The sequence below is a fragment of the Botryllus schlosseri genome, chromosome 3 (assembly GCF_051294905.1).
Source record: "Botryllus schlosseri isolate E-star chromosome 3, Bs_hap1, whole genome shotgun sequence".
Lineage (NCBI taxonomy): Eukaryota > Metazoa > Chordata > Ascidiacea > Stolidobranchia > Styelidae > Botryllus > Botryllus schlosseri.
In genome coordinates, this window is record NC_137238.1 from 27,515,166 (window position 1) to 27,530,392 (window position 15,227).

A 15,227-nucleotide genomic window follows, 5' to 3' on the forward strand; every position below is an offset into this window, starting at 1 on the left:
AGGTAAAGGCACATACGGGCTAAGCCTCACCATTGATAACGCAATCCATCGTAAATAGCTTACAATTTATTATAACTGATATTAAACCAATGTAACTGTGGCACTGATTCCGAAAATTGAAATACTGATCGACTTCTCAATTCTCAAAGTATTCAGCCGTAACATATAACGTTGCGCTACACGCCTATTTTATCGCCTGTAAGGCTACTTGCCAATCAAGAACGTGGATAGCTATGGCGTTGTTTGGAAATCGAGTTTGTAATTGTGAATGTCACGTCCACGGCAGTTCATTTCGCGGCGTAAGACAATGTGTATTTGAAAACCGCGTTGACATATTGGTGTCGCCATGTCTGGTATTCTCTTTGATCGATCAACGTATTGCGCAATTCAAGATTTCGAGTGAATCGAGTCGGGTAGGCTATACATCGGTGAGATTGGTCGCCGGCGCGACAGTAACTTAAATTTGTGGATTTTGAAAAGAGTTCGAGCGCCTAAACCTGAAGACGGCGTTGCCTTTACCTCGCAAAGACATGTTTACACTGCCACAGGAATAATTATTTTGATCGTGACGAAAAGTTACTAACAAGTCGCTGCAACATTGACCAATGCAGTACAAAAATAAATATTTGGAAAAGAGCCATATCTTATCCCCAAAAGAATCATATTTGACTCGCGAGCCATTGGCTCCAGACCACTGCTGTATGGCAATGCTATATTCTCAAATCCACATTGTCTTCCTCATTATCGGCGAGAAATAGCTTTGAAGTTACATTGCTGTCGTCAAAATACATCCAATAAATATGATTTATTCCTTGTATATGTGGATATATTGGCGAATAATGTATCGATACAGTAATCCGGCCCGCGAAGTACTTTATTTTTCTATATCCGGCCCGCCGACTGGAGAAGTTGCCCGGCCCTGGTGTAGGTGGTAATATCAGAGGTTGTCAATAACGAAGTACTTCTACTTTGTCCGAGTTGTCAAGTAGGTATTGACCACTTGTGGTACTTACTCAAGTGCCTGAAGGAAAACTACTTCCAGTTCACACCTGGAACTATTTCGTAAAGTAGAAAGTGGTTTTGGGATAGGCATCCATCACTGTAATGGGCGAAATTGCCATGACAATTCGGAGAAAGATCCCCTGTATCGCAGCAACTGAATGTTTTCGAAATTTGCACCTGTTGGTGGCGTCATTGCTCATTTTGCCTTATGCGGTAAGATGCTTCGTGCATTTTCGAAAGTTGCAATATACGATCAACTACTAAATACGCGACTCCTCGACCACATTTACTTTTTTGAAACTATTTGCTCGAGTTCTTTTCATATCTTCTTTTAACGCTTGAAATATATTGTGTGTTGAGTGGATGATATTGCTATTTCTACTTGTAATTGAGTCGAAATTCACGCCGTTACTTTACTTCTACTCCAGTACCTACGCTGGCTACTTTGACCCTCTCTGGATGCTGACAGATATAGACTTTATCCGCTAAAAACGTCCTTTACGGTAAACATCATGCAGCTTTCAAAGTCTTATTAGTCGGCGCAAATCAGCCAAATGCACCCCATACTCATACTCATGCCTTCTTCATTGACGGAGTGATGATAACTCTGTTGAGGCAATATGTCACCCACCTCGTAGAGCGGAGATACGCAATCTTACCGACTGTCTTTCACGACTAGACGCCACAAAGTGTTTGTCAAGTTGAGTCGAAACGTGTATTGTTATTCTGATGCACGAAGGAGTTGTATTTCTATTTCAAACAAAAAGAACGGAAAAAGGAGTCACTTTTCGTTGAACTGTACAAACAAAACATTGGCGTATTCGGCGACTAAAAAATAACAGGAAAGTTTTTAACGGAGTACACTCCGGAAATTGTTGGATAGCAGTGGAGCTGCTGCCCACGCGAATGCATTTGCAAAATTTGATCTTGCCTGTGATGCCAACCGACACATGCTGCATTCGCAATCCTCGACATGGTTATCGTGATGAATTCAGATAGAACGTGAAAGCAATGATTTCTGGTTTGCAAACATCTCAACATCTTGCAGGAAGTTGATTCGTTGTACGACCTCTAAAATAGTAAAAGCAAACGATAGCCTGAAGGAATTCGATTAAAAGATATCTAATAAAGTAAACTTATAGAAGCAGTCACAGTAGTGTATCCATGTGAGTCTGCCAATTTGAACTTTGTGTACTCAAAGTAGGCTATAGTAGAGTAACCCGTGCATTCAATGCCAAAGTATCCGATTCAACTTTCATTGCAATAACCTAATCGTAGTTTTGTACGCCTGTTCCTATGTAGGCCCCGGTTACGGTTGAAACTCCTGCCAATAAATGACTAAGCTTATGTGTTCATACAATCCAGAATAGGTCATCACTACAATAATCTATCTATCTAGCAATGTTCCATTGTCGAAAGGCGTAATTGTTGCTGTTGCGCACTAGTTGTGAATGCCTCGGTCTACTTAGCCATTGTTAGCATTGTTTCTTGAAATATAGTATCTGCATTCCACCTTCAAGGGATCGTTCGTCACTCAGTGCTTTGGCTGTTGCATCGGGACGAGAAAACTGAGTCGTATTGCGATTCCGGTTTCCCGTCGCTACCGGAGGAGCCGTTCGATGGATCGCGGCGGCGTTTTTTCTTGACTTCCTGCTCGCATTCATCCGGAGCCAGCAGGTTCTGGTAAACCAGATCGTGGCTTCCGTGCTCTGAGAAACGTGAAGAAGACGGACTCTCGTTTTCTGCCCTTATTTTCTTGATCTGCTGGGAGAAGGTGTTGTCCATAGCTTTGATCTTCTCTTCGGAAATTTCACACTTCGGTAAAGCTCTCAACAACTCTTCCACGCTGTGTTGGATGCGGAAGCGTCTGCACGTATTCAGAGTTGTCTCGTACATACCCGCGAAACATTTGTGCGCGCTGGTCTCGTCGAAGCAAGCGATGACGAATTTGTCGTGGTCGAAATATGAGCTTTTCAGCAAATTGGTGATAAGAAGCGTGTAAGGACTCTGTCCGTTGAAGGAAATCTCTGGCTTGCGAACGGGCGTGTTTGAGCTGCACACTAAGAGCACCTTGTCGTTCGCCTTCATTACTTCGTGCGCCCATGCCGCTATCCCCTTCGCTGATATCTCTCGACTCATCCACAGATTGCATGAGACGCTGAACGCTTCCCACGACTGTAGAGTATTTGCGAGGCAGAGCGCGACCTTCTCGGCGTGACCGCTGTCTGGTTCGGTATCGGTGGTGCGATCGGAGTTGGCGAGTACTAGGATCCGTCTGCCGGAACCAGCGGCGGATTTGCCTGAAACACGAATGTGTCGTGATTTTCGTTAATATATCTTCGAATGTTATGGATACTTACTTTCTGTGGTCCCTTTTTCTGCTGCATCCTGGCATTTTATGTAGATTCGAGGGTGCCCTAAAACGATATACCTAGTCAATTCGAATCGATCACGCATCGAAGCCTACCGTAAATCCGTGCAACTCGGTGCACGGAATCGTGGCACAAAGCAAAATATTACTCATCTTTTATAAGTTTCGAATATGATTTACCATAGTGTCCTATATGGTGTGGGCGAAACTAATCTCACGGCTCACTGCAATTGGTCTACGTCACACTTTCCATCTGGGAAAAGGCAATTTTACGGTAATTTTTGACCGACTTGCCGAGCGCAAAAATTGATCAAATTGGTATCAATCGAAAACTACCGTGGTACTGATTGCGAAAATATAAATTTTATTCTGCTCGAGGCGGATTTTGAGGGGTTCCAGGACCACGAGCAGAATCAAATTTAAATTTTCGCAATCGGTACCGCGGTAGCTTTCGATTGATATCCGTTTTATCATATTCAATGCTCGGCAAGCCTGTCAAAAATTACCGTCAAATTGCATGTGACCAAATGGAAAGTGCGACGTAGACCAACCTCGCTGAGTCGTGAGATTTGCTTTTGTCCACACCAGGACACTATGGTTTTACGTATGTTGCTCACTACGAATGAGAGTGAGTAAAAAAGCTTTCAGTGAGTAATAATATGAAGGTAATGGTGCCATTCTTAAGCTCTACGTACCCATAATCGTTTTTATACCAAGTGTGAGAGGAGTTAAGGTCAAATCCATTATCTATGCACATCTGCATGTGACTATACTAGGAATGGCCGATGTGTAGTTGAAGTCGGCTGTCCCAAATTAAGTCTAATCCATGCGAATCGTATTGAATCGGAGATCATATAACGTCACACACAATTCTTATGCGCTTAGAATAAAACAAATGCCATTCCCGCCCCTACACTGTCAATGTCATACATAAATTATCTAAAATCATCTATATCTACTTCCTATTTTCACCTCTCATCTTCCTCTTATTCCTTCTCCTGACCATCAGGCATGCGACGATTGACATAATTGTGATGGTATTAGTTGCAACGACCGCTACTACGATCTTCATGCTCCAATAGCTGGTGTTGTCATTTATCAAGGCTGATGCTAGCGGTGCGCGTGATGTCCAGGGATTTCTAGGTTTAGAAATCCTTGGTGATGTCTGGATAGGCCTACGTGTCGTCACCACATGTGACGTTGTCGGCTTTGCGCGAGACGCTGTTGGTGTGAGGATACGTGGAGGCGGCGTTGGTTGAGGTCTTCGTCTGATCGGAACACCAGGGCCTAAAGGAAAACTGTACTGTTACAGCAACCAAGAATGCCGAAATGCAACGCAATGAACATTGACCTGCCAAGTTTATTAGTTTTTCAAATAGGTTCACGATGACGGCCTGGCAAGTATTTCGTGAAAGAGAAGAAAACGTAAGCCACGATAGATTTAACGTTATTTATATGCATCAATATGTAGCTGGCGTCTAGTCCAGCATATTTAGGTCAGATTTTACAAAGTCTTGGTTGATATAATTGCGATAAGCTGACGCATTGATGAGCGATTGATTGATCGTCTGACTCCGACTTTTGGACTTGCCAGTGACCCAACATCAACCACTGCCGCGACAAGACAGTATACAAATAGCCGACCTATCTTGGCTTCTATGTATTGGTCTTCTTCGTCAGCATTGTACATCGGCAACGCGTAGACTGTCACCGTCATTACGTCGTCCGGTACCAATAACATTCCCGCATAGCTGAACGCAACCTGAAGAAAAAACCGATGATCATGCAATATAGCCTGCAATTTCATCGCTAATTCAACTAATCGAGACTGGCTAGTAGGCTATACATGGACTGCTTTCTTGACGCCGTTTCTAATTTCAATCCAAATTATAAACTCACGTCAAATCCAAATTGAAGTCAGACCACAAATTCACTCGCACGTACAAATCAAAGTCCAGTCTAGCATAGAGCGTGTAACCTAATTCAGTTGAGTCCTCATTTCTAGTAAATCAAAGTATATTCCTCCTTGTGATAAATTGTCACCAGGGCAATTCTTTGCAACTATTTTCAAGCTTCAAGCAGCTTCCTAAATACTCAGGAATTTCCGCAGTATAATGTTTTAATCTGTTGATAGGAATTTTATGTTACAACTTTTCGAAACTTTATTTTATTTTTCATCCAACTTTTTACTGCAATTTTTATCAAGTATTGCACAAAATGCCAAGGAATGATTTAAAAATATATATTATAAAATTATTTCTTGCGTTGTTTTACTCTCTTTCATTTGAAGAACAAAGAGCTGTGTGAATGATTAGCTGTATCTCAATGTATTCTATGGCCCAACAGTTGGCCTTCAAGCTAGAAGTTCAGCAACTCTAGCCAAGCACGACAGTGCCCAAACTAAATGAAAAGTGGCAGTATTTCTGGATTGCTGGCCAAGCCTACACAAACGGAAATCACTCTATCAATTCAATGTGGTTTAAGTCAGAGGTCCTTCACATTTCACGGACGTCCAGGCGAGACCTCCGAAAATTACATTTTCACTGCGTTACCTTTTTCAGGCTATTGATATTCTAAAAGTCGCCAACAAAGAGTTTTTCTGTAATGCCTTGGATCAAGTTTGCAGACCTGGGAGGTTTGGAGGGATGGGAGGGGTGGGTTATCGCTTTGTCGTATGGCATTTTACGGAAAATTAGTTCCGCATCCGCATACTTTCTTGCTGCGCACCGTAAAATGGAATTTTCGACGGTCTTGTCAGGCCGTCCGTGAAATGCGAAAGTGCCAAATTGGACAGCGAAACGCAGCCATGTAGGTTTCAAACCTAATGAGCATAAAAATGTATCCACGATCGATTGAATAGCGAAGTAAGGAACGGAAATAGCAGACAACGGAATCTTTCGAGAGTCTCATACCCTAATATTTAGAAACAACGAGTGCAATAATGTGCATACTTGCAATGCAACTTATTACTGAAACTTTTATTAAATAAAAGAGCAACTTTGCCACTATTTTAGTGCTACAGTCCGGCTCCGGTCAGTGCCCCGCTCTGCAATATAGCACTCGTAATTGGCAGCACAAAATTTGGCAGAATTGTGACATCTTATTCTAAAGTTGTGCTGCCGGTGATTCATCCCTTGACTACGTCCTGTTGGAGAGATTTCTCTTCGTAGTAACCGTGGAACTAGCTGTTCGCTAGGACTATTTGTAGTGACGAAACTGCTTTGTCCAATCGGAAAAATATAAACGATATCTATACACGTTCAGGCCTTGACCGGATTCGTAATTGTGTTATAGCTTCACCTCGACATCGCTTGGTGAAAGATCTCTCATAATCGCAGACGAGTTGATTCTGAGTTTATGTGGCATCTCCTCGTATAACGAAAAAGCCATCCCCGAGAGGCGGTAGCCTTCGACGTACGGTAAATGGGACACTGGGAAGGAAAATAAAGGAAATAAAGCATAACACTATAGCAGCATTACCATCTGTTAGCTCACCCTTCTGCGTCCATGTGATCGTCAGTCCCGTAGGTCCTTCGTTGCTCAGGAACACATCCTTGGGTACAGGTGCAGTATCAACTCTTGTGGTTTTCAGAGTCACCATATCTGTGTGATGAATAATACACTCGCACTTTAATAAACCACTTAAATGAAATCACAACGGGGTAACTGGTAACACATTTATCAGTCTTACAATCGGAAGCCAATTTCACACAGGCATTGAGTACGTGGGAATCAAAGTTGCGTCTCAGATATCACCTTCATCTCGATAGCATAACTCCGCTCTTTTGTCGGTGCATCGTACGTCTAACGAGTAGCAGGCGGTGACTGCCGTAATCAGGACGATGACTAAATTACCCATGATATCAAGGTTCTGTAGAAATACCAATTATTGGAAAATAATTTTCGTAGCGATTTGTAACGAAAAGCAGCGCTTGCGGTATATTCAATCGCGATTACCAGAGAAATAGTCATCAATTTCTTCAGCGAACACGCTATTGGAAGCAGGGAGACTGACGTGACACCCGTAAAGTTGAACAGTACGTATGGGCACACGAATTCATCGGATTATCGTCGCCATCGAAATTATGCGTGCAAGGCACGGTTCAAATCTGGAATCATCTAATGCAGTGGTTCTTAACCTTGGCTCCAGCGCCCCCCAAGAGGCGCTGGCGAACTTGAAGGGGCGGAAACGCTAAGGGGGCGATATGGGGGGCGCTGGGAAATTCGCCAATATCCCGTTAAAACACTGCCGTCACGCTTGCTAAGGTTATTTTCAACAAAATGTTTCGAACTATAGGTATCATATCCTGCAGCGCACAGCGTGTGGCAATCGAAGAACGAGACACTGTATATCACTTTTTAGAGGGAAAGCCCCTTGTACATATAATATGTTTTGAAGCTTTGTGCACGAAATGAATAACCAAATATACTTACATTTGAGAGCTACAAAATTAAATCGTCAAAATATCTCTTCATCGTATCATAAAGGATGATACTATCTAGTGTTGTGGTCCACAACCTTACATGAACGTTATATAATATGAGTTGCTTTGTTTGTAATACATTCATGTTAAAATTATTACCTGGGCACAGTACTAATTCAATGTGAGCAGATATATGCATCCCATTTTCAGTTGACGTACTTAGTCACACAAAGCACTAAAACAAAATCCAATATCACCAATTTCCCCGTATTGTCAATCGCAGATGTGAATTCGGGATGGTTCAAACCACAGGGTATGGGACAGTACCCGATTGTTGTTATAACAACCTTGATTTGACTCCGAATATAACACATACAATTATTTTATGGTTGGTTAATTATAGTCGAGTGGTCCTCGAGCGCGATTAAAGCGCGAAATATTTCCAATACTAAAGTCCCCATAAAAACCGACTGGACTTTGACCTCTTACCGGGACCGAAACGGCTGCAACCCACACCGCAAATCGGGGGAGGGGTGAGCTCGAAGGGTGCGCTAAATTATTTCGGTGAATGAAGATAAATTACACATCATGTTTTGACGACTCCCCCACGAAAAAATACGCAAAATTATAGAAAATAGAAATAGGCATTACCACGCGAGGATGCACGAAGACATATGAAGTTCCGGTCAATATGGGACTCTGAGAAGTGTTCCAAAAATATCGTCAGCGAGAAAACCTCAGCCGAAGAGGATTGCCCTTATGCTGACCGTAAACTTAGATGTATATAAGTCTACTTGTCCATATATGTGGTTAAATCGCTCGTGCCGAATTATCATGTCGTCGCAATCTGCACCCCACAGGACAAATAGCATCCATCAGAGAAAAATTGCCAGTGAAGAAATACCAATTTTAAATCGTGATCTTAGTTTAGTTTAATACGTTTATGCGTTTCAATGTCTTTTGGCTGTATAGCGGAAAAGAGGTAACAAAATAACAACATGTAAGGAAGTAATTGTACCACCGGGCACGCCCTAATATGTTCAATTATTAATTACGTGGCCTTCATTTTCCAAGACAACAGTTCACTCAGCGCTACTAGTAAATCTGATTACGTGGGCTGAGGGAATAAAAAGTTTATAGCGACATATTTATTTGCAATTACCACCTATTCATTCATGCATTATACAAAATTTTGGTGCCTAGGGCGACCAGGTCATGCAAACTTTTCTGACTATCGAAATCATGAGATGGGGTTCTTGAAGGCGAAGCCCCGTCAAGTTTGGTTTATCACGCAATATGTGCGCACTGCGCAAGACAATCGTTTTTTTAGGGGGGTTGACGAAGTGCTGTTACGGCCCTCCCTTTTACCCACTGCCTTTATTACAGTCCTTACAATATGGGGTGGGCGCGCTAGAGCACGATAATTTTTGAAAGGGGGCGCTGGAGGAAAAAAGGTTAAAAACCACTGATCTAATGGATTAAAATATCCCGCAGTCTAAACTTGACCCACGAATACGGTTTCGTCTACGATCTATACATCAGGGGTGGCCAACCTTTTCAGCCAAACGGCCACATGCAACTTACGAAAGATTTCGCGGGCCACTTGAACATTGATGACCTATCTTATAATGTAAAATTTCGCGCCCCCCCTAGACGTCATATCACAAAATGCAACCAGAATGCTAGCAATCCCAACGGATAGCTTGATGGCATGAACGGTTATGACTGTTGATGAGAGTATTCTCAAATATGAAATTCCGACTATGCACAGGGCAAAAACTATGAATTGAAGGAAAATCGCGCCGAGCGCGAAAAAATTTTCAGTTGACCGATGCTTTGCGCCTTCTTTCAGATGCTTTCACACCCCCTGTTTGAGAACCACTGATTTAGGCAAACATGCGACAATCATTTTGTACCAAGGTTCCATCGCCGACGATCTATCTGCGATCGCGCGCGTAAAGCCGCGTGTTGGACGATACGTTGCGAATATATTGTTTGACTTAATTCGGTACATTAGGCATATTTTTAATGGTCAAGAGGTGGTAGCAATATTGAATGTAATAAATCTGGTGACGATAACTCGTGCGAAGCGCGAAGAAAAATTTCAAGTTCAATACATCTGCCTCGAAATATTCTACTTTATGGTAATATAAGAAGGTTTACGAATAATATGACTGGTCCTGTCTACTCCAATGATTCAGAACTGATATTTTAGTCATCAACATACCAAATTTTGCGGCCATGATAATCCTGGTTTGGTTCGCCTTGAATGAGTTACAATGAAATACAATGAATTACCTTGGCATTTCATTTTTTTATATACTAATACTGATTTCGTAAATTTTCGCGAGGGCCATATACGGCCCGCGGACCACGGGTTGGCCACCCCTGATCCACATCGATGGTACTCAACGATGACTTAAGCGCACTGCATAGGCGATTCACAATATGAGCTAATTCGAAATGCATATAACTCTGCTACATTTTGCTGTCACTGACCGCCCCTAGTAATCGTACCCTAAACTTATAAAACATATTAAGTATCGCCTGCGGTGTTCTTCCCTGTGTTCAGATATCATAAATGAGAAAAATAAGTCAACCGACGAACAATTGGAAAGGAACACTGGCTGATACGGTCGGCTACTCGACTTCAGATATTTTCTAAGCAACTCTTTCCTGAGATTCGATTTCCTATTTATGAAAATTGTAGATGCGATCAATCAAGTCCCGATTTCAGTTAAACGAATCGTTTTTCGTGCACTGAGACGAAAGCTGATATATCCTGTTTCCTAATTCCATTGAGTTGCGAGACGGTAATTTGCTAATAACCGGAGTGTTAGGTAATAAAGCAATTCATCCAGCTGCCACTCAAGAGCATTGTGAGCAACAATGCAGATCTCTCGTTGTCACCTTATGCGGTATCCTGTTTCTCGGCTCATTCATCCACCCCCCTTCCACCGGCAGCCTGTTGATTCTTTTGAAAGCTATCGCCGATCATCATCAGATATGCATTGTTTTCGCCGTACGTATCATTCTTACAGTCGAAATTCTTAGCATCAGGATAATATTTGGACTAAAGATCCAACAGCGTCAATTCTAACATTACACAAACGTTGCATAGACCGATGGCCTTGCAATTCGGTCACCAATATCCTGCACTGGTGGCGGGATAGAGAGATAATATTTATTTGTCTAACGTTTAAACATAGTGTCCTATGGTGTGGACACAAGCGAATCTCACGGCTCAGTGAAATTGGGCTACGTCACACTTTCCATTCGGTTAAAGGAAATTTTTGACCGGCTTGCCGAGCGCAAAATTTGATAAAACGGGCATCAATCGAAAGCTACCGCGGTATAATAATGGTCAAATTATCAATTTTATTCTGCTCGTGGTCCTGGAACCCCCTAAAATCAGCCTCGAATGTTGCATTGTAATGGAGTTTGGTATTGTGACGCAACCATGCCGTCTGGGAGCAGGTGAGAAGCAGCGCAAACCGCAAGCGTCTTGGCCATTGTCTCGCAAGCGATTGAGCATTCACACTCTCACTCTCGTGAGCACTTGCTCCTGAGCTGCTCAGACGGCATGGTTGCGTCACAATACCAAACTTCGGTATAATGTAACATTCGAGGCGGATTTTGGGCGGTTCCAGGACCACGAGCAGAATAAAATTTATATGTTCGCAATCAGTACCGCGGTAGCTTTCGATTGATACCAGTTTTATCAAATTTCGCCCTCGGCACGCCGGTCAAAAATTACCGTCAAATATGCCTTTAGCGAAACGGAAAGTGTGACGTAGATCAATTTCACTGAGCCATGTGACTTGCTTGTGTCCAAACCCTATAGGACACTATGTTTTAAAATTTACAGATAGAACAGGTATAGACGGGAGACTCGATATAACAGTGTAATCAAAGACGAGGAGACAACCAGCTCAGGAGCATCTTTCTGCGTACGCTGAAGGCTTCCAATTACCTAAAAATGCAATTACGCAATTAATCACCATGGCATTGTGATAAAGCAAAACCTTATATATACACTTATATGGGGTTACCATATATTGGATTCGGGAAAGCAGGACACTTTTTCAAAATTTTCAAACTCAGAATACTGGAGTGAAATCCTGTATAAATGGTAAATTTTACCCGTCTTTGTGGTTGGTTGATTAAAAAAAGGTCAACTTTCCGGTTCAACTCAAAAAATACAGTTTTTTGACACTTTATGTTGGTTGACTAAAAAAAAGTCGTCACTTTCGTTCGAACCACGAATTTCCTATTGAGCGACGTTTATGACCATTTTCACTTGAATTCCACTATCTGAGCTCTAAAAGCTATAAAAGAGGAAGAATTCCCAAAAAGGTGGACATTTAGGCGTCACCTGAAAAAGGAGGACAAATCCTCCCAAAGGAGGACGTATGGTAACCCTACACTTATACAGGCATTTAAATACAGTGAAAAAGAAAAATATTATCAACTCTCAGCATACATATGGAAATTGTGTTCCTTCGCGTTAAGTCAGGAGCATCTTTCTACACGTAGGCCTACTCAAGGATTTCAAGTAACTAAAAATACAATTACGCAGTTAACCACCATGGCATTGTGATAAAGCAAAACTTTATATATACAGGTGGTTAGATACAGTATAGTGAAAAAGAACAATGTTATCAACCCTCAACACCACTTAGAAGTGATGTCGTAAATATGGCAATTGTGTTCCGTCGAGTCAAATCAAAGAATAACATCTGTATCTGTTTTAGAAACGAAGCACTGCTTCTGTACTTCCCATATGTGATATATCAATGTTTTGGAACCGTGCGCCCAGAGTGTACACGACATCATCTGACTTTCAAGTGGTACGTTGTAGCGATAATATAATCAAATGTATATAATATTTGCAACGTATAACTTTCTGTCCAAATTTTAATGTTTAATTTAATATTTTCTTCACAGAACTCCAACAAAATACTCCCACCAAAGCATAAATCTGCTCGAAAAACACACGTGTTATTCAATTTAGTCATTATTGCTAACAAGTGAATGGATCTACTTTTACGAATCAAAAGATTATGCGCTCGCAGAAAAAAATTAATTTCGTGAAGGTCGGGCAACGAAAAAAACGTAATAATTACAATGGTACTTTTTAGTAACATATGAGTCGAAGTCGGAGCATTTTCACAACTCCGGATCCGGCTCATGTGTGTTAGAAAAATTCTGTGACTGTATGTATGTATAGCTCAGGGATGGGTGAACTTTTCAGCTCGGTGGTCGTATTCAACATTTGAACTTATTCGCGGGCCGCACTATATAAAATTTGGACGCCAATGCGAAATTCAATATTGTTATTAGATTATACAGTGACCGAAAACATGGAAATGATATATGTGTATTTGTATATTGAAAATAAACCAAACATGGATTTGGTGATAACGTACACGTGTCAAACACATTGACGAGAATTTATAAGCTGGTCGTCCTCATTGTCAAAATGAGGGATGAAAGGCGGCTGTCCGGATTCTTATCCTAGAACTGGATGTAAATTTTTGTAGTGTGAGCAGCGATTTGTTCATAGATTTGCTAATTGTACTTTTGGTGTAACTCCCAGTGTTGGGATGACTCGAGTCAACTTTTTCGCATGACTTGACTTGACTCGAGTCACTTTGGGAAAATGACTTGACTTGACTTGACTCGGAGCTTCAAGAATGGCCATTGACTCGTGACTCGGAGTAAAATTTACGAGTCAATTTCAAGTCATCAAGTAAACACTGTCGAATAAATCACTGTATCTTGTGTCTGTTCGGATTGTTCGAGATACGCCGGTGTCACTTGTGAGAGTAACCAGTCATTCATTAATTCTATGTTACACTGATCCTCCATTGTTACATCAGAAATAAATTGACCGAAAACTAAACGATCACAGCTTACGTTGTCGGGGTAGTAGTAGAAGTTTCATCGAAATAGAAATGTGCCTCTGTTTCTTAGACGGCTCAATGCTTACGTTGCGCAGTGCTCATATTTACCAACCCTCTTATATGATTTAAATCGAACAAATATAGATTGTGCGTTTATATTCTCACGGATGTGTAGACGGGTAGTGTAGGCTTACCATATCAATTTGTTTCAACTTCTCGAAGCTTCGCATTAGGTCCTATATTTTGGATGATAATAACTGACTGTATCATGTAGCTGTACAACAACTATTAGCAGTTCTACGTGTGCGTGAGGGACACAGCGTCTTTTTGCATGTATATTTAACTAGACATTCGTTATTTGATTCAAGATAAATGTTCAATTAATCTGTTTTTCACACAGCTAGCAAAATGTAATGACTTTGAATCATCACTCGTACGTCAAAAACTCAATTTGACTTGAATTGTGACTTGACTCGTGACTTGACTTGACTTGACTCGATTTGACTCGAGTCACCTCTAAAAAACGAGTGACTTGACTTGACTCGAGTCAACTTTGAAAATCGATTGACTTTACTTGACTCGAGTCAAAATCTGCAATGACTCGAGATGACTCGTGACTCGAAGGTAGTGACTTGATCCCAACACTGGTAACTCCTAACTAACAGCATCATAACCATGTTACTTTGAAATACGCTTCTACAATACATAAATATTATGAATAAAAATACTTCTACATATAGCCTACACTGAACGAATCTATCTAACACGCACTCACGAATTGGTTTCTTCAAGTACGACACTAAAAGTAATAAACTTGCTAGTGTTGCCAATCTGAAATCACAATCATGGTCCGAATTAAGTCATTTACATTTCACTTTCTGTGATGTTTAGCAATTGGCACCTTTCAAAATGCATGGGCCGCGAGCTGGGCTTTGGTTTGGTTTGGGGTATTCATGGTGTTTGTCGACTACTGTGGTCATTTACACCAGGCCGATATTCTTCTTTTTTTCCGTAACTGCCGACTTATAGCACGGCCCACCTCTAGGCTTTTGTAAGACACCGCTGACGCGGATGAGGTGGCGAGGAGGAGCCTAGGTAAACCTCCAACAATTAGATATCGGAATTCGGAAGTCGACCTCGGTCGGACTCGAACCCGTACCCATTGGTGTTGCGAGCTGGGCTATCACACCATCAATAAAAAAATACTATAGTAAGAACATAACTTATCATTATCATGTTCATATATATGAAGAAAACTCTAATAAAGTATACCCACGGTCTAGCTCGGGGCTGGGCAATTATTTTCGTCCGCGGGCCAAATGAGAAAAATAAATGCGTTGGCGGGCCGAGTAAAAAAATTAGCTATATTCTCCAGCGTCTTTTAATTTTATTTCTAAATTACATTGCTAATAAATGCTGCTCAGTGTATGTGTTGATATTGGGTAATGAGACAGTGGCGGTTGATTAAAAAAATATCTATTAGCTTTCGTGATTCGAAACAAGGTTAAGCATGATACATTTTAG

The 15,227-nt window shown here is 41.5% G+C and overlaps 1 protein-coding gene across 2 annotated transcripts; it reads right to left on the reverse strand.

Annotated features, from left to right (window-relative positions):
- Positions 1–1,718: 1,718 nt before the first annotated feature.
- On the reverse strand, positions 1,719–7,281 carry LOC145436275 (uncharacterized). Of its 2 annotated transcripts, XM_080313639.1 has the most exons (8): positions 7,130–7,281; positions 6,869–6,976; positions 6,674–6,804; positions 5,018–5,135; positions 4,346–4,660; positions 3,363–3,419; positions 2,516–3,302; positions 1,719–2,073 (listed from the first exon to the last, which is right to left on the reverse strand). In XM_080313639.1, the coding sequence occupies exons 1-7, from the start codon at positions 7,230–7,232 to the stop codon at positions 2,533–2,535; spliced, it is 1,602 nt and encodes a 533-aa protein (XP_080169765.1). In that variant the 5' UTR covers positions 7,233–7,281; the 3' UTR covers positions 1,719–2,073; positions 2,516–2,532. The 2 variants fall into 2 exon arrangements, with proteins under 2 accessions (XP_080169765.1, XP_080169764.1); XM_080313638.1 differs by lacking the exon at positions 1,719–2,073 and having other exon boundaries at positions 2,281–3,302.
- Between the last annotated feature and the right edge of the window lie 7,946 nt (positions 7,282–15,227).